The sequence below is a fragment of the Mercenaria mercenaria genome, chromosome 13 (genome assembly GCF_021730395.1).
Source record: "Mercenaria mercenaria strain notata chromosome 13, MADL_Memer_1, whole genome shotgun sequence".
NCBI classification, from domain to species: Eukaryota; Metazoa; Mollusca; class Bivalvia; order Venerida; family Veneridae; genus Mercenaria; species Mercenaria mercenaria.
Genome location: NC_069373.1, coordinates 53045113 through 53065817, shown reverse-complemented (window position 1 = coordinate 53065817; position 20705 = coordinate 53045113). Strand labels below are relative to the sequence as shown.

At 36.2% G+C, this 20705-nt stretch overlaps 1 protein-coding gene across 9 annotated transcripts in view; it reads right to left on the bottom strand.

Annotated features, from left to right (window-relative positions):
• Nucleotides 1-18777, bottom strand: part of LOC123530508 (pre-mRNA-splicing factor ATP-dependent RNA helicase DHX16-like) — a 213701-nt gene extending 194924 nt beyond the window's left edge. For 3 of the 9 annotated variants that reach the window (XM_053521857.1, XM_053521856.1, XM_053521860.1), the window contains exon 1: nucleotides 17710-18775. Coding sequence is in view for 3 of the 9 variants with exons in the window: in XM_053521852.1 (XP_053377827.1) it covers nucleotides 17710-17748 (39 nt within the window). In the remaining 6 variants the exon portion in view is untranslated. Of the gene's footprint in view, nucleotides 1-17709 lie in introns of all 9 variants that reach the window. The other 6 variants (XM_053521852.1, XM_053521853.1, XM_053521854.1 and 3 more) reach the window with 6 other exon arrangements.
• Nucleotides 18778-20705: the final 1928 nt, after the last annotated feature.

Sequence of the window (20705 nt, the reverse complement as noted above, 5' to 3'; positions counted from 1 at the left end):
AAACCAGTATTGACTGCCGGCCCGGTCAATACTCATACTGACCGGCTTTTTGCCAACATTGCATAGTGTAAAAAAAGCCCCATGTGTCCTGTTTATTGTCCTCTCCCGCTGCGAGAGCTGCTTCCGTTATGCAATATACAACATCACTTTATTACACCTGTTACCAGTCTTCAAGGTCACTTCCGTATACACACATGACCGCCTTTTAGGTCCGCCCCACACATCAATCAAACCAATTTAGTGAATCGCAGCAATTTCAAGGCATCGTTTTGTTTTACATCTGTCGCGAGGGCTGGACTGTGCACATGCTACACTTCTGTCAACTTGTGACGATAATTAACTCAAAATATTTTCGGGACCTTTTTTGAGCATCACTTTCGTAATTATCGTTATTAGAGGCAATTAAAACTTTTGATTTAGCAGTCGTTATCTCGATGTAAGTATACTAATCTAAACATGATCCTGAATCACTCACCTGAGTAATATGAGCTACATGTTTCAAATGTCAAACTGATGATTTCTAGAAATTTTTTTTGGAAGATTTTCCGATGTACAATCAAGTAACCCCTGGGGCAGAGCCAATTTTGCCCCAGGGGTCATAATTTGGACAAAGTTTGTAGAAGGCTACTAGGCAATACTACATATCAAATAACTAAGATCTAGGCCTTCTGGTTTATTTTAAGCAAATTTATGAAGATTTCTCAAGTACAATCAAGTAACTCCTGGGCTGGGTCAAGATTTGAACAAATTTTGTAGAGGTCCAATAGGCAATGCAACATGTCAAATATCTAAGCTCTAGGCCTTCTGGTTTATTTTTAATAAATTTTGAAGATTTTTCTATGTACAATCAAGTAACCTCATGGGGGCGGGGGGTCAATTTGACCACGGGGGTCATGATTTAAAATTTTTTGTAGAAGTCTACTAGGCAATGTTTCTGGTTTATTTTTAGAATTTTTTTTTAGATTTTCCTATGTAAAATCAAGTGACCCCTGGGACGGGGTCAATTTTGACCCCGGGGGACATGATTTGAACAAATTTTGTAGAAGTCTACTAGGCAATGCTACATGTCAAATATCTAAGATCTAGGCCTTCTGCTTCATTTTTAGAAATTTTTTTTAGATTTTCCTATGTAAAATCAAGTGACCCCTGGGGTGGGGTCAATTTTGACCCCGGGGGACATGATTTGAACAAATTTTGTAGAGGTCTAGGCAATGCTACAAGTGAATATCTAAGCTCTAGGCCTTCTGGTTTATTTTTAGAAATTTTTTGAAGATTTTCCTATGTAAAATCAAGTGACCCCTGGGGAGGGGTTAAATTTTGACCCCAGAGGCCATGATCCTAGGTCCACTAGGCAATTCTACATGAGAAATATCTAAGCTCTAGGCTTTCTGGTTTATTTTTAGAAAAATTTTGAGGATTTTCCTATATATGTAAAATCAAGTGATCCCTGGGGCGGAGTCAATTTTGACCCCGGGGTCATGATTTGAACAACTTTAGTAGAGGTCCACTATGCAATGCTATATGTCAAATATCTAAGCTCTAGGCCTTCTGATTTATTTTTAGAAAATTTCTGAAGATTTTCCTATGTAAAATCAAGTGACCCCTGGGGCGGGGGTCAATTTTGACCTCGGGGTCATGATTTGAACAAATTTGGTAGATGTCCACTAGGCAATGTTTCACACCAAATATCTAAGCTCTAGGGCTTCTGGTTTTTGAGAAGAAGATTTTTTAAGATTTTCCTATGTAAAATCAAGTGAACCCTGGGGCGGGATCATGATTTGAACAAAATTGGTAGAGGTCCACTAGGCAATGCTTCACACCAAATATCTAAGCTCTAGGGCTTCTGGTTTTTTAGAAGAAGATTTTTAAAGTTTTTCCTTTCGGTTGCCATGGCAACCAGAGTTCTGCGTGGAATTCAATTCTTTGAACAATTTTGAAAGGGGGCCACCCAAGGATCATTCCTGTGAAGTTTGGTGTAATTCTGCCCAGTGGTTTTCAAGAAGAAGATTTTTTTACAAATTGTTGATTGACGACGCACAACGCATGACGCTCGACGGACATCAAGCGGTCACAATAGCTCACCTTGTCACTTCGTGACAGGTGAGCTAAAAAGGTGAGACTTAGTCTTTGAAAATACGTCGGCGGCTTTTAGCAAATGTTACAAACAAATAACACCATTAAACTTTGAAAATATTTTAATGCACGTAAAGAACCCTGAAACATTTTGTTGAACACTATCGATTAACAAAAGTTCATTCGAAGTCGTCTGCTGCAACACTGTTGTTCTTTCTTAAGAAGACAAAAAAAAATGGTAATGAACTACAAAAATTATATATACAAAACCAGGGTTCTCGCCAGGCTATTATCGCCTGTCGCGTGCGACATGCCTTCAGACTTTGAGTTGTATATTCGACATCTCTTACTTCCCCCGTCATCCCTTAATTGCAGATGCGACATGTCATAAAATCATCCCAATAAACACCCCGATAATTCCGATAGTGTATTCGAAAAGCTTCCACGTGCTTACCCGATAGTTTAGGTAAAGCGATGCCAGTTAAGATAACCGGTAAACCAATGACAGCTTCCTATATGTGGAACGTGTGACGTAAATTTCATCGTAGCTCCGCCTTTAAATCCTTTGACAGGCGGTATCTTGTGATGTGTACATGAAAGTGACTGTTTTCGCAAGTTTTAAGATTATACATGTCATTATATCTTACATGTCATTAGATATAATGACAGATGATTCAACAATTATCGTCCGAATGTTTTTCGCAATCAAGGAAAGACAATATAAGGAATTAAGTCAAAAATTGTGCAACACGGTAAAATGCTTTTGAACAATTATCGCCGTAATATTAATGTTTTTCACATGTATGAAATGTGTTTTCTCGGGCGGAATATCGAAAAGACAATGCAAGAATTAATGTTTTCTGTCGTCACTTTCAAAACAGAACTTGTAGAGAAAAGTTTGAAATACCCTCCGTGCATTATTTCATCACGAACGGAGCTTCCTCACATGAAGAATTCAACGCCCCGAGTGAGGCTCGAACCCACTTCGATAAGGGGCAAGTGATTTGAAGCCAGCGACCTTAACCACTCGGCCACGGAGGCCCCGGTCACAATTTCAGAATCCCTCTCAGCCACGCCAAATGGCCAAAGGAAATCGGGCATTGATCCAAAATGGAAACCAGCGTTTCCCTGGATGACAGTCTCAGATTGTGTTGTTTTACATGTATGTACAACAAACAGTTGACAATTTCAAAAACTTAAAATGGATATGTTTTCAGCAAATAAACTCTGCAGGAATTGAAGACATAAACTTTAAAATACAAATAGATCTGTGTGCAGTGCTAAAATTGTGTTGTTTTATGTACAATAAATAGTAAATGAACATTTTTAGCAACTTAAAATTGATGAACTTCTAATTGTCATTCAGCAAATAAACTCCATAGGATTTTTATGACCTAACATCTTTTCTTGTTGTACATGTAAATGATGCTTATTAATCACTGAAAATACCACTATGTTTTTCACTCTGAAATGCACCAGAATGCACCAAAATGAGTTGTAGTAACACAAAATTTTCTGGGGTGACCCCCATACCCCCAATGCAGGAGGGGACGCCCCTCCCGCACCCACCCCTTTGCTCGTCAAAAAATATCCTTCTGCAACTTGCCTTCAGAAAATTCTGGCTAGAACCCTGAAAACTGCAAGAACCTCTTGTTTTTGTTTGGAACATCTGGGGATACTTTTGGTCATCGATTGTGCATGCTTGCGAAAATTATTACTTAGTGGATATGTTATTAAAATTTTGGCGGGAAAGAAGCATGTGCGTTTCAAGACGGATATTGTGTTTGCAGAAGGGGAACTCCAGTCTCTCTGGTAGACGCTGCCACCGAAAACGTTTATTATGGATGCCTCCATTTTTCAATCGATGCTGCCATACAAAATGCATCAATTTATTGGATGTTAATATGAAAATAGCTAACAGTCTTGCGTTTCACGACTTGAAAAACAGACAGTAAACAAAAATCCTCAACTCGTATTTTGGCGGGAAAATAAGACACGTGCGTTTCATGTCGTCGAATAATTCATCATTAAATGTGTGTATATTTTCCTCGTAACATAATACGAATACATTTCAACATTTAGAGGCTTATGTAAATTACTTTAAGTAAAGTTTCTGAAATGCAGATTGTCTTTGCACACAGTCTTTACGGAAGGAAAATTTTAGACTGACGTCCAGATATTGGGAGCATGACCTTTTTAGGTGAATCCTTTTAATTAAACCACATTACCATGGATCCGTAGCTTCATCAGTTACCACTCTCTCCCCCTACATTAAGTTCGTCTGATAAAAAAAACCAATGAACAAAATTAAATTAACACAAAAAAAAACAAAAAAAAATAAAAAAAAAAACAAAAAAAAAAAAACAAAAGAGCCATGATGGCCCTATATCGCTCACCTGTTATCATTGCACTTGAGGACAAGAAGGTCCTCAGAAAAAATATCTAAGTCCAAAGGACAGGAACAACAAAGGGAAGAAATTTAACCAAAAAGAAAAAAAATTCTTAAAAGGTACAGATATGTCAAAAAACACCTAAAAATTGGAGGTACCATCCATGTTGTATTACAGAAAAGTGGTCTCGGTTTTTCCCTACGGCCAATAATAAAAAAGTTAGTAAAAATAAGCTATTTATAGTAACGTAAAAGGGAAGTAATTAAAAAGAAAATTATTGTAAGTGAACAAAAGAAGGATCTGCCAAATAAATCTGTTGACATAAATGAAAATTCAGATCAGTATCATCATTAGTTACGGAGATATACCCATTTTAATTTGAAATAAAGGGAGGTAATTTGAAATAAAATCAGTCCATAGTTATCTACCCTGATTGGCTCAGTCCAACTAATGACAATAATGAAATTTCAAATAAGTCCTATAAGTACTTACTGATATAAATCCATTTTGATTACAACCAGGGGAGGTAATCAGATATAAAATAACTCTGGAACCTACAATTGGATCTGATTTCTCATGGAATCCAAGATTTATTGTTGTTGAAGATATTTTGAAAGTTTGTATCAAATAAAAACATAAATGAAGTCTCTATATGGCTGCAAAAGCCAAAATAGCCAATTTTGGACCTTAAAGGGGCCATAACTCTGGAACCCATGAAGGAATCTGGCCAGTTCAAGAAAGGAACCAAGATCTTGTGGTGTCACAAGTTGTGTGCAAGTTTGGTTAAAATCAAATCATAAATGAAGCTGCTATTGTGCAGACAAGGTCAAAATAACTAATTTTGGCCCTTTCAGGGGCCATAACTTTGGAACCCATTAAGGAATCTGGCCGGTTCAAGAAAGGAACTGAGATCTTATGGTGACACAAGTTTTGTGCAAGTTTAATTAAATTCAAATCACAAATGAAGCTGCTATTGTGCAGACAAGGTCAAAATAGCCAATTCTGGCCATTTCAGGGGCCATAACTCTGGAACCCATAATGGAATCTCGCCAGTTCAAGAAAGGAACCAAGATCTTATAGTGTTACAAGTTGTGTGCAAGTTTGGTTAAAATTAAATCATAAACTAGAGCTATCACTAAAGGTGATGAATGTACCCCCCGCATGCACTGACACAGAACATTGCAATTTGACGCACACAAGATTGCATAATTATGTGGACTGTATGTATATAGACTGTATGTATACAGTATAGTAACAAAAAACAAAGTCCCATAACAATGCAGAATATTTATCTAAAAGAATGTAACATACACCATGCACAACTACTGTTGGTACTGATCACTTGTGTGAAGTTTCATTAAATTGTGTGCAAGGGTTTGGTAGATTAGGCACACACAAGATTGCATATGCAGACTGTATGTACATAGTATGTTAACAAGAAACAAAGTCCCATAACTCTTCAATTTTTGTTGCTGAAAGAACCTAACATACCCCATGCACAACTACTGTTGTTACTGATCACTTGTGTGACGTTTCATTAAATTGTGTCAAGGGGATGAGGAGAGATGGTGAGCACAAAATTGTGTCTATGTATATAGTATAGTAACAAAAAAACAAAGTCCCATAACTCTGCAAATTTTTTTTCTGAAAGAACCTTACATGCCCCATGCACAACTACTGTTGTTACTGATCACTTGTGTGAAGTTTCATTAAATTGTGTCAAGGGGATGAGGAGAGATGGTGCGCACAAGATTGTGTCTATGTATATAGTATAGTAACAAAAAAAACAAAGTCCCATAACTCTGCAAATTTTTTTTCTAAAAGAACCTAACATGCCCCATGCACAACTACTTTTGGTACTGATCACTTGTGTAAAGTTTCATTAAATTCTGTCAAGGGGATAAGGAGAGATGGTGCGCACAAGATTGCGTCTACGGACAGACGGACAGACAGACAGACAGACAACCTGAAACCAGTATACCCCCCCTTACAACTTTGTTGTCGGGGGGTACAATGAAGCTGCTATTGTGCAGACAAGGTCAAAATAGCTAATTCTGGCCCTTTCAGGGGCCATAACTCTGGAACCCATAATGGAATCTCGCCAGTTCAAGAAAGGAACCAAGATCTTATGGTGATACAAGTTGTGTGCCAGTTTGGTAAAAATCAAATCATAAATAAAGCTGTTATTGTGCAGACAAGGTCAAAATAGCTAATTTTGGCCCTTTCAGGGGCCATAACTCTGGAACCTATAATGGGATCTGGCCAGTTCAAGAAAGGAACCGAGATCTTATGGTGATACAAGTTGTGTGCAAGTTTGGTTAAAATAAAATCATAAATGAAACCACTATCGTGCAGACAAGAAATTGTGGACGGATGACGGACGATCACAAAAGTTCACCCTGTCACTACGTGACAGGTGAGCTAAAAAAAAAACTTACGGAACTGAAATACGTTTTACATCATTACATATCCTACCCAGACTGAGGTCCACCACTCCCACATAAAATGATAACAATAATTTAGAATTTTGATACCATGGAGGCTGCAAAAAAATCCAGAGGTCCAGGACATATATGACAACCACACACACACGCCAGTGAAACTGTAGTTTCACTCTGACAAATTATTATGTTTGTCCATGACACACAATGATTCCAGTCAAATCAGGATCACATAAAAGACGATAGTTCATGCTGAAAATGGATCTGAGGCCTTCTCTAGCCTTCTGTTTTTCAAAATTTTCTTGGGGGAGATCCCCCAAAGCCCCCTGTGGGAGGGGGATACCACACTCTCCCCCAGTTCGTCGCTTTGCGACTGGCAAGTGCCCTTTCATCCAGTAGCACCCTGCCCTTTTCAAATCCTGGCTGGAACACTGATCAGTATTTTAAGTTTCAAGTCAAAAGCTTTGATAGTAACAGAGACATTTGACTATCAAAAACTTTAACCAACAAGAGATCACAGAGTGATCTTGGCACCCACCATTGAGCCATTTTTGATTGTTCCAAATTTCAAGGCTCAAGGTCAAATTTCATTTCAGTACACATCACTGTGCATGTGGTCCAAATTTGAAAGCTGTAACTTGAGAAATGTGAAAGTAGGCCACAAGATCAATTTCAAGGTCAAAGTTGATTTCGGTACACAAAACTATGCATGTGCTTCAAATTTGGAGGCTGCAGCTTGAGAAATGTGAAAGCAGGTACTAGGTCACTAGGTCAAAACCAAGGTCAAATTTCAATTCAGAACACAAAAATATGCAGGTGGTCCAAATTTGAAGCCTTAAGCTTGAGAAATGTGAAAGTAGGTCACTAGGTCAATCTCAAGATCAAAGTTCATTTCAGTACACAGAACTATGCATGTAGTCCAATTTCGAAGGCTGTAGATTGAGAAATGTGAAAGTAGATCACTAGGTCAAAATCAAGGTCAACTCGCGTCAATGTTCATCTTGCCACTCGAAACTATACATATATTCCAAATATGAAGGTCAAATTTCATTTCGGTAAACAAAACTATGCATGTGGTCCAAATTTTAAGCCTGTACCTTCAAAAATGTGAAAGTAGGTCACTAGGTCAATGTCAAGGTCAAAGTTTTTTTCGGTACACAATAGTATGCATGTGGTCCAAATTTGAAGGCTGTAGTTGAGAAATGTGAAAGTAGGTCACTAGGTCAATGTCAAGGTCAAAGCTTTTTTCGGTATACAAAACTATGCATGTGGTCCAAATATTAAGCCTGTACCTTCAAAAATAAGAAAGTAGGTCACTAGGTCAAAATCAAGGTCAAATTTCATTTTGGAACACAAAACTATGCATGTGGTCCAAATTTGAAGCCTGTACCTTCAAAAAATGTGAAAGTAGGTCACTAGGTCAATGTCAAGGTCAAAGTATTTTTCAGTACACAAAACTATGCATGTGGTCCAAATTTGAAGGCTGCAGCTTGAGAAATGTTAAAGTAGGTCACTAGGTCAATGTCAAGGTCAAAGTTTTTTTCGGTACATAAAACTATGCATGTGGTCCAAATCTGAAGGCTGTAGCTTGAGAAATGTGAAAGTAGATCACTAGGTCAATGTCAAGGAAGTTTTTTCCGATACACAAAACTATGTATGTGGTCCAAATTTGAAGGCTGTAGCTTGAGAAATGTTGAAGTAGGTCACTAGGTCAAAATCAAGGTCAAATTTCATTTTGGAACACCAAACTATGCATGTGGTCCAAATTTGAAGCCTGTACCTTCAAAAATGTGAAAGTAGGTCACTAAGTCAATGTCAAAGTTTTTTCCAGTACACAAAACTATGCATGTGGTCCAAATTTGAAGGCTGTAGCTACAGAAATGTGAAAGTAGGTCACTAGGTCAAAATCAAGGTCAACTCACGTCAATGTTCATCTTGCCACTCAAAACTATACACGTGTTTTTGACAAGAAGATTTCAAAAGCTTTTCCCTATATAAGTCTATATGAACCATGTGACCCCCGGGGCGTGGCCATATTTGACCCTAGGGGGAGAATTTTAAAAAACTTGGTAAAGAACCACAAGATGATGCTACATAACAAATATCAAAGCCCTAGGCTTTGTGGTTTGGACAAGATTTTCGAAGTTTTTCCCTATATAAGTCTATGTAAACCATGTGACCCTCAGGGCAGGGCCATATTTGACCCTAGGGTGATAATTTGAACAATCTTAGTAGAAGACTACTAGATGTTGTCACATGCAAAATATCAAAGCCCTAGGCCCTGTGGTTTTGGACAAGAGGTTTTTCAAAGTTTTTCCCTATATATATATATATATATATATATATATATATATATATATATAATACACATTTTTTATATGTCTGCCCTGATGATTATGATATGAAACCAGTAGGTAGACAGAAATTCAGATAGAGGAAACCCATTGGATGTTTTTCTTTTTTATTTATTTATATATGTATATATATGTATAAGTCTATATAAACCCCTCTGGGATACAATTTGAATCATCTTGGTAGTGGACCACTAGATGATGCTTCATATCAAGTATCAAAGCCCTAGGCCCTGTGGTTTTGGACAAGAAGATTTTCAAAAATTTTCCCTATATAAATCTATGTAAATTATAAAAATAAACAAAGGGCCATAACTCACTCAAAAATTGTTGAACCAGTCTGATTTTCAGAGGTACATAACTAGGGTACCAATACATCATTCTAGCAAAGTTTGGTCCAAATCTCCCTAGTAGTTTCTGAGGAGCTGCGATAACGAGAAATTGTTAACGGACGGACTGACGGACGGACCATGGACGCAGAGTGATTTGAAAAGCCCACCATCATCAGATGGTGGGCTAAAAATTCTAAGTTAAAAAGGGGCATAATTCTGTCAAAATTCAAACCAGAGTTATGGGGATTGAGCCTCTTGGTGCAGACTTTGACTGTAGAAAACTATTTTGAGTTTCAAGTCAAAAGCTTTAATAGTAACAGAGATATTTGACTTTATCAAAACATTTTTAAAAAATTCTAAGTTAAAAAGGGCAAAATTCTGTCAAAATTCAAACCAGAGTTATATATAAATGGGAATTGTTTCTTCTGGTGTAACCTTTGATAGTAAATAAGTATTTTAAGTTTCAAGTCAATAGCTTTGACAGTAACAGAGATATTTGACTTGATCAAAAACTTTAACCAAAATTTCTAAGTTAAAAAGGGACATAATTCTGTCAAAATTCAAATCAGGGTTATGGGGATTGTTTCTCCTGGTGTAGACTTTGATAGTAAATAACTTTTTTAAGTTTCAAGTCAATAGCTTTGATAGTAACAGAGATATTTGACTTGATCAAAAACTTTAACCAAAAGTGACGCCAACGTTGGGGCGAGTGCAATTATAGCTCTACTTTTTATTCGAAAAGTCGAGTTAAAAATGACTATAATTCTTTCCTCTTTTAACTAAACATAATAATTATTGATGTGACCATTCATTTTCTTAGTTAGATAATTTTCTATTCACCTAAAACATTCTTGGTGTAAAATTTGAGAAAAAGTAATTTTACCATTTTTCTGTATCAAGTAGACATTAGTCACAGGGTAGGAACTGTTACACAAGACTTGGTTGTGGAGGATATCATGTTACAGATTTAGGATGCTACTGTTACAGTATTCCTGGATAACGTTACAGCATTCCGAGGATAATAACTGCTGTCGGGGTTTTGTTTGCCAAAGAAATGGTAAAGATTATCTCTTTTTTGCAAAAGTAAAAATTGTTTTTCTAGATCAATGGTATGTACATCTGTTGAGACATGGTTTAACCTACGAAACACAGTATACTGAGCATAAAATATGGTTGGGATATCTTTTAATCAATTACTTTTAGATAATTTTCTATCAAAATTTGGAATTTTGTCATAAAACGCTTGATTGACATCAATATACTGTGTTTCGCAGGTTAAGCCATGTCTCAACAGATGTGCATATATATCACTGATCCATAAGATACACAATTTTTGTTTTTGCAAAAAAGAGATAAAACTTTACCATTTCTTTGGCAAACAAAACACCGAAAGCTATTAATATCCTGCGGATGCTGTAACGTTATCCAGGAATACTGTAACAGTAGCATCCTAAATCTGTAACATGATATCCTCCACAACCGAATCTCGTGTAACAGTTCCTCCCCTGTGATTAGTTATATGATCATTTCCAACTAGAGGCAGTGCCTTATTTCATATTATGTTAAACTAGAATGTGTCTGTAGGACACAGGGTGTGCCCCCCACTGGTACATTTGTCACAAATAAGGGGAAATAATTCAAATGTTTGCAGTCTTAATGGGGTATAGCCTCAAAAAAATATGAAATGGATTCATTATTCTATACCATATACTTTTTGAGCTATGAGCATCACAAACAAAAAATCCACTATTCTGGCTATTTCAAGGGCCATAACTCTGTAATAAATGCTGAAATTCTCAAGAAGAATGCCAAGCGTGCAAGGTCACATTATGATAAAGACACAAGCAAGGTTTCATGAACTTACAGTAAATACTTTTTGAGTGAGGCACATAAGGTGAAAATGTGCATTTTTTGACTATTTCAGGGGTCATAACTCTGGAAATAGGGGATGAACCCAGATGAAAAATAGGAGGTGCGCAAGTTCATATCATGATAAAGATTCATGCAAGGTTTCATCAATTTATGTCAAATACTTTTTGAGCTAGGTGTGTCACAAGGTGAAAATGTGCATTTTTGACTATTTCAGGGGCCATAACTCTAAAAATTGGGGGCGGAGCCAGATGAAAAATAGGAGGTGCACAAGTTCATATCATGATAAAGACTCATGCAAGGTTTCATCAATTTATATCAGATACTTTTTGAGCTAGGCATGTCACAAGGTGAAAATGTGCATTTTTGACTATTTCAGGGGTCATAACTCTAGAAATAGAGGGTGGACCCAGATGAAAAATTGGAGGTGCGCAAGTTCATATCATGATTAAGACTCGTGCAAGGTTTCATGAATCTATATCAAATGCTTTTTGAGCTAGGCGTGTCACAAGGTGAAAATGTGCATTTTTGACTATTTCAGGGGCCATTACTCTAAAATTAGGGGGCGGAGCTATACGAAAAATAGAAGGTGCACAAGTTCATATCATGATAAAGACTCATGCAAGGTTTCATTAATTCATATCAAATGCTTTTTGAGCTAGGTGTGTCACGAACTTTGGACGGATGGATGGACGGACACACGGACAAGAGCAAATCTATATGCCCCCACCACAAAAAACTGGCATATAGCAAGGATTATTAAGCGATAACATTTTATTTTACATACAGATATCTTTCACTGTAAACATCAGTACTTTCATAATTCCTTAAAATAACAAACGAAAAAGCAAAATAAAAGGGTCAAGATGGCCCTAGGTCGCTCACCTGAGAAACACACCATAACACACCGTAACAGTGTAAACATGTTTCACCTAATGATTTAATGGAAAAAAATATTCTGACCAATTATCATTAAAATTGGCTCAAAAATTTTGAGTATAAACAAGTATTTTCTTTGATCTGACCTACTGACCTAGTTTTTGATCCCAGATGACCCATATTCAACTTGGCCTAGATTTCATCAAGGTTATCATTCTTACCAAATTTCAGGAAGATCAATTGAAAAATACAGCCTCTATTGCAAACACAATGTTTTCCTTTGATCTGACCTAGTGACCTACTTTTTCACCCCAGATGACCCATATTCGAACTTGACCTAGACTTCATCAAGGCAATCGTTCTAATCAAATTTCATGAACATCATTTGAAAAATACAGCCTTTATCGCTTACACAATGTTTTTCTTTGATTTGACCTAGTGACCTAGTTTTTGATCCAAGTTGACCCATATTCAAACTTGACCTAGATTTCATCAAGGCAATCATTCTGACTTAATTTCAGGAAGATCAATTGAAAAATATAGCCTATATCGCATATACAAAGTTTTTCTTTGATCTGACTAAGTGACCTACTTTTTGACCCAAGATGACCCATATTCAATCTTGACCTAGATTTCATCAATGCAATCATTCTGACTTAATTTCATGAAGATCAATTGAAAAATACAGCCTCTATCACATACACAAGGTTCTTCTTTGATTTGACCTAGTTTTTGATCCCAGATGACCCATTTTCAAACTCGGCCTAAATTTTATCAAGGTTATCACTCTGACCAAATTTCATGAAGATCAGTTGAAAAATACAGCCTCTATCGCATACACAAGCTAAATGTTGACAAACAGACGACAGACAGATGCCGGACATCGAGCGATCACAAAAACTCACCCGAGCACTGCCCAGGTAAGCTAAAAACTCCTATCTTAAAAGAAATATTCATGTAGGTCCAAAGTCAATCACAAATTGATATTGGGATAAATGTGCTTACATGCACTTGGAACTTTTTCGCATTAAAAATTGGAACAATTTTCACTTAGAACTTTTGGACAAATTTGCAATAATTTCAAGTAAAGGTAGCCTTTCACCATATGCTAGCCCCATACACACTTTGTCTTTTTCTGTTAAAAAGTGGTTTTCAGAAAAAATGTCACGTTGAACATTTTCGCTTTCACCCCTCGATATTTACTAGTCTTTTCGCACTTTCAGGAAATAAGAGTTTTGAGCTCGAGTTTCCTTTGATGAAGGTTGGCCAGATTCAACATTGAAACTTTAGATAAAAATTTGTAAAAACACTCTCGGGGCTTAATCCATTGTTTTTTATTATTAATATTATTATACCAGATTTAAAATCAAAGAATGGACATTCAAGGGTATTTAGGTGTAATAAAAAAATGCAAGCTTTGCCGAAAAAGTGGGGTGCGGTCACACCCGTCGCATCCCCCCTGGTTACGCCCATGATGATCATTACATTTATTTCAAACTTTGTGTTCAAGAATACTGGAACATATATAGGAAGTAATTAATAAGAATCAGGCCAAAATTAAAAATATGTTTGTTTGCTGTCTCCCTACCTACCAGCATAAAATGCTGCGCCCCAAATTTTTTTATTGGACAATGCTGGTCAATTATTTTTTTTTAAGTTTGGATATGACAAGTGCCACATATATTTCAAGTAAGCAAAATAATAAGTAAAAAAGCTTAAATTGTGTTATAAATTTAATTTCATCCTTTTATACAACATTACAGATTTGTCTTATTTCTACAGAAGAAATATTCTGTAAGAAACAATCATTATATCTACTGGCAAAATATAATCCCCCCACAAAAAAAAAATAAAAAGTAGGGTCGGCAGACAGCAAACAAAAGACTTTTTTAAATGTGGCCTCAGCTGTGTTTATTAATTTCTGGAAAGCCATGACAGAATAGTTTTGTGGTTGTCTATTGTAAGATGTGAGCTACTAATATGATAAGTATCAACATGATAATGCATAATTATACTTCATTCAACACGTTGTCTTCTAGATTCTACTGTTAATTGTCAAGTATACTTTAACTGTGCTCGAATTATTGTTTATGATGCATAATTTTTGAAGTCTAAAAAAATATGTTAATGCAATCTTTAAAACAGAAAAGGGTTCAATGGCTTTCTACTGCTCCAAACTTGTGCACCAATACCTTTATTCTATATATTTAGGGTTAATACTCTGTTTCTAGTGCAGACGTATGAACCATTTTTTACAATGTATACATTCATGTACTAGCGCAATAATTTCTACCAAAACTGAAGGCAACCAAGTTACTTTTATGGCAGTGGCTAGAGAACCGGAATCGGTTCCCTAGACAGCAAACTTACTCGCCTGGAACCGGTTCTCTAACAAAAATACCATGCATCCGCTAGGGAACCAGAATTTTATTTCTATGCATAATGCTGCTGAATATTCACTTTGTTTCTTTTTTTTTTTTTTTTTTTTTTTTTTTTTTTTTTTGGATTTAACGTCGCACCGACACATGATAGGTCATATGGCGACTTTCCAGCTTTAATGGTGGAGGAAGACCCCAGGTGCCCCTCCGTGCATTATTTCATCACGAGCGGGCACCTGGGTAGAACCATCGACCTTCCGTAAGCCAGCTGGATGGCTTCCTCACATGAAGAATTCAACGCCCCGAGTGAGGCTCGAACCCGCATCGATGAGGGGCAAGTGATTTGAAGTCAGCGACCGTAACCACTCGGCCACGGAGGCCCCCACTTTGTTTCTTGGTAAATGTCATGTATATTATCATCTTAAAGAGAATTCCTACAGTTTTTTTCCTTTCATAGAATTTTTTCAAATTCACATAATTATATGATAGGAAAATTTGTGCTGAAAACAATGAACAAACAAGAGGACCATGATGGTCCTGAATCGCTCACCTGACCTATTGACCTAAACATCATCAAGATTCTGGTCAGTTTTGAACTGAGTATGACATCGTTTTTTCTATTATTTGACATAGTGACCTAGTTTTTGAGCACATATCACCGAGTTTTAAACTTGACCTAGATATCATCAAGATAAAAATTCTGACCAACTCTCATGAAGATCCATTGAAAAATATGACCTCTAGAGAGGTCACAAGGTTTTTCTATTATCTGACCTAATGACCTAGTTTTTGAAGGCACGTGACCCACTTTTGAACTTGATCTAGATATCATCAAGGTGAACATTCTCACCAATTTTCATGAACATCTCATGAAAACTATGGCCTCTAGATAGGTCAAAAGGTTTTTCTATTTTTAGACCTACTGACCTAGTTTTTGACCGCACATGACCCAGTTTCGAACTCGACCTAGATATCATCAAGGTGAACATTCTCACCAATTTTCATGAAGATCCATTAAAAAGTATGGCCTCTAGGGAGGTCACAATGTTTTTCTATTTTTAGACCTACTGACCTAGTTTTTGACCGCACATGACCCAGTTTCAAATCTGATCTAGATATCATCAAGGTGACCACTCTCATCAATTTTCGTGAAGATACATTGAGCAGTATGGCCTCTATAGAGGTCAAAAGGTTTTTCTATTTTTAGACCTACTGACCAGGTTTTTGATTGCACGTGACCCAAATTTGAACTTGACCTAGATATCATCAAGATGAACATTCTGACCAATTTTCATAAAGATCCCATGAAAAGTATGGCCTCTAGAGAGGTCACAAGGTTTTTCTATTTTTAGACCTACTGACCTAGTTTTTGACCGCACCTGACCCAGTTTCGAACTTGACCTAGATATCATCAAAATGAACATTCTGACCAATTTTCATGAAGATCCACTGAGAAATATGGCCTCTAGAGAGGTCACAAGGTTTTTCTATTTTTAGACTTACTGACCTAGTTTTGGACCGCATGTGACCCAGTTTCGAAACTGACCTATATATCATCAAGATGAACATTCTCATTAACTTTCATAAAGATCCCACGAAAAATGTGACCTCTAGAGTGGTCACAAGCAAAAGTTTACGCACGCACGGACGCACGCTGCGCGATCACAAAAGCTCACCTTGTCACCATGTGACAGGTGAGCTAATAAAAACAATAGGTCACCAGGCTTGTTTTTGTGCCGAATTGTTTTGAACACACCCACAGTTGCTGAAACTGCCAGTGATTTTTTAAACATTTTCATAATTTTCTGCTTTTTTATAAATATCAACCAAAATATAGAACAAGACAGCACAGTAAGGTTTATTCTTTTTACAGATTTTATCATATATACTTATTTGATATCATAGTCATATTTGTAGATCCTTACAATAATGGGTACAAATGGAAAAAAAATCTTGTTTCATATTCACTTTTGTGAACATTTATCAATGAAAAATACCCATAGTGAAGAATTTTTTTTTTTAATTTTGAAAAAGCCATTTCATAGAATTTTTTCATGTTTTTCTTGTGTATAAATAATTGTATTGTGAGCATAAAAATGGCTAAAAATATATGGGTCACCAGGCTAAATTTGGGAGTGAATAGTCAGGGGAGGAAAAGACAGGGGAGGAAAAGACTTTGGAGTGAATGGCCCGGAATTCGCTAAATTTTATGTTAAGACCTACTGCTTGAATACAACACCTGTTCGGACGAAAATGGCGAAAACCTGACCAAATTGATTAGATCTACATGTATTATCTACTAGAAGTTAAAAAAAAGTTTTAAAAATTCTCAATTCTTTCTATAATTGAATACTAGATAATCTGAAAGGTGATATTTTCTTATCAGTACTAAGTTAATTGTCTTACATTATATGAACAACAGTCTTTGTACTAAAATGCAATGTGAAAACACAACCACAAAAATGGCAAGCCACTTGTCAGGTATGGTACTTGTCAATACAACATATACCAGTATAAACATTTTAATACTGCTAAAACTTATCAAAAATGTTATTTATTCAAGATTCGTCATATTTAAGAATGTCTGTCACATATTTCAACAAATGTTGACTTCACTTCGCAGAAAGATGCGCATAAAAAACTATAGGAATTCCCCAATTTTACCATGCCCTTGCAATTTTCTGCATTTACTGTCTCCAAAAGTGTACTCACCACACATAGACAAACGAAGACGCACTCTAGTCAGAAAATCGGACGCACTATTAGCAAGGTGCGTCTTCGTATGTTTTTTTGTTGTTTTTTATTTTTACAGCTTTTTTTTTTTACACCAGCTTTTTTTCGTGTGCGTTTGCGCCCGTTTTCTATTCTCATTATCTTATTCTAAACATTTTATGGCAGTATTTAAACCCTGGATTAGCAGTAACAATCTATAGTTTTTAGGACAAGTAGATATAACAATTCTGACTGTTATTTATAAAGTAAACAGAGTAACGTACATGTTTATAAGTAGTTTCTTCAAGTCTTTTGTAATTCATTTATGAATGGCAATGTAGATCTACTTTAGTTATAAGCAAAATTTAAGTATAACATGTTTCAGTTCCATTTATGTTGTAAACTGATGAGCCTATAATAAAATATAGAAATATATGTCTACCACACCGTGTCCGCCATATTGGAATGACATTAACATCGTCAGTTAAAATCCCTGTGTGTACACTACTTTCGCTCGGAGGTCGCTCGGTGCATCATGGGTAAGAACTATTTTCAACACGGTGTCGTAAACAAGGATGTGAAACAATCGAGCAACATCGGGCATTTCCGTATTCTCCGGTAAATTATCTATTGCGTAGCAATCAGATTGGGAAGTGAAAGTTTGCTTTGCATTTTTAGTTGAATATTCACCTTGGTTGTTTCCAGAGTATGATTATTTCTAGTGTATCCATTCTAGTATTATTTGAAATGGTGAATGTAAGTTATCTGCAGTTGTGCAAATCGATTCATACATGAAAAACGGCATCGTTACCGTTATCGTTATCCGTCGCAAGTCTTCTCTGCCTCTGTAGATAAACCGTGTTCTGAACACGTCACGAACAGTTTATAGTTTCTAATTTTTGGACTGTTCTATTATTCACTGGAAACTTATTAGATATTGGTGGCCGTCGCTGTTTTGTGCACTCTGAAGTTCTCTGATTTTTTAACTACAGTTAATAAATACCTGTATCTTACTGTGTGTAAATTAAAGAGCAGTCTTCTACATTGAAAATACAACCAGCCTTGAGTATTTGATATTGAGTCTTTGACACAAATGGGTACAGTCTATTATAATTTGCACTTGTTCTTTTGGTTGGAGTTGATCCCAGAGTGCAAAATTTATCATTTTCAGTTCATGTACTAGGTCCAGTAGAATGGGGTCTCGCATAAGGAGAAAGTATTTCACAGCGCAAGATGAAGTGTTCCATTGTTTCGTCTTCTAGTTACACAATTTGCATGTTTTATCTATCTCATTTTGGTTAAATGCAGCTCTTACGGACTGGAGGATGAACATTCCACACATAAACGTTAATTTTACAACAAGTCTATTTGCATCTCGAGAAGAAGTTGGCTTCATTTGAATAAGCGGATGTAGTTTTTTTTGGTTTCACAATTTCAACGTTCAGATTTTCAAGAGTTTTTAAGTTGGCACTATTTCTCTTAATTTCATTTGCCCAATAATTGTTAACAGAGTCATTAACAGTTTTCTTCCAAAGTTCTTTTCCTTGACAGAATTAGATATTAAAAAAGATAAATTTTTAGAGAAGAACTGATCTCATTTATGAATTACGATAGGATAGCCTTTCCACAAATTATTCAGATGATGTGAAATAGAGTGGAAAAACTTTTCAGCAAAAAATATTTTGTATCACAACCAACCCTGATCTGCCTTACAGGTTTTCCGTGGGACCTGTTTCAGTGACCCCTACCTTACAAGGCTTATTTCTAAACTAGTCCAGCTAGCCAGCAATTGGCCTTTTGTCAATGTTAACTTTCACAAACTGAACAATAAACCAAGTAAAAACAATGTCAGGCCTTGTTCATAATAATTAAAGTACAGAGCAAAACGGTTATACTGGTTATGCTGCATAAAATTCTATAAATTATAAGGGGGTGGGGTTGGAAAATTGGGCATTTTATGCACATTTGTTGGTAATATTCAAACATACTGTGTTGTATTATTCAACAAGATCCTGTGCATCTCATTTGATGAAATATGGAAACTCTGGTAACCTCAGCGAAAGTTAGTTGTGAATGTCATTTTTCAGATTGGCTGTAATTCACACTGGCCATAGCTTTATCAGATCAAGTGGTTCCAACGTTGTTTGAGCGGTGAATTTTACGCAGATCAGATGGCAAAATGTGGCCGATACTATAAATTTCCGATCTTGTAAGTATGATTTAAAGAAATTTCTACCTGTTAAATAACGGATTAAATAAAAACGATGGATGCACTTGAAGCACAAAATTTAATGTGTCCATTTTTTAGCCCATGTGTCCATTTAGCTGAGATTTGTGCCGTTTATTCAAACACTTCTGTACAGTCCGGCAGGGGAAGGAGATTTTTTTTACAGTTTTCGACAATATCGCATTAAATATAGTGTTTATCGGGAACAAGTAGTTATTAAAACACTTCTTATTTAAAGGGCCACCTCTTAAAACAAAGCCTGTGTTTTTTCATAGAATCATTTGGGTTTGTTTCTGAAAAATCAACCAAAAAACTAATGCAACGCAGTTTCGAGTGGGTTGACCAGTATGTAACGCAATCAAGTGGATACCGTTGTGTGTCTTACTTGCGAAGTCTTATCAGTCTTAAAAAGGTCATTAGAGTCTCACAATAATGGAATTTAGAGCGTTCTATATCATTTTAATGATCCCACCATGTCTAATGTATTGTACTTTTGCATTGTTATGGTCGCTTAACATTTAACATTTTTTTAGGACAACAACACGAAAGCATAAAGCAAGGATACTGTTCTGTGTCTTACTTGCCGGGCCCTATTTCTCGTATAGAAAGTCGTCCATGATGTACGTTAATACCATCTGTATCATTAATGCACGCTTATTTTCAAGCAAATTTATTAAAAAAACTAATTTATAATAGTTGTTTTTCCTTCTAAAATCAAGTTTTCTGTTCAACTAGCATTGAGTATGGCATTATCTTGAACATTTCTGATGTTAATCTCATGTCCTTATCGAAAGTGAGAAATTTTAACCCAAAACACGATGAAAATTGTTCTATTCATACTTACTGGGTTGAGCTCAGCATACGTATACAATACGGCCGTCTGCAAAAACGATATGTATATGTATTGAACAATTTAGGCATATTACTTTTATACTTACCTTTTTGTTCTTAACCTGAGGGAAATATTGATACAGAAATGGAATATCTACAGTGATTGTTGTTTTATATGTACGGCAAATGCTTTTCGGAAGACAATGATAAAATGACACGTTG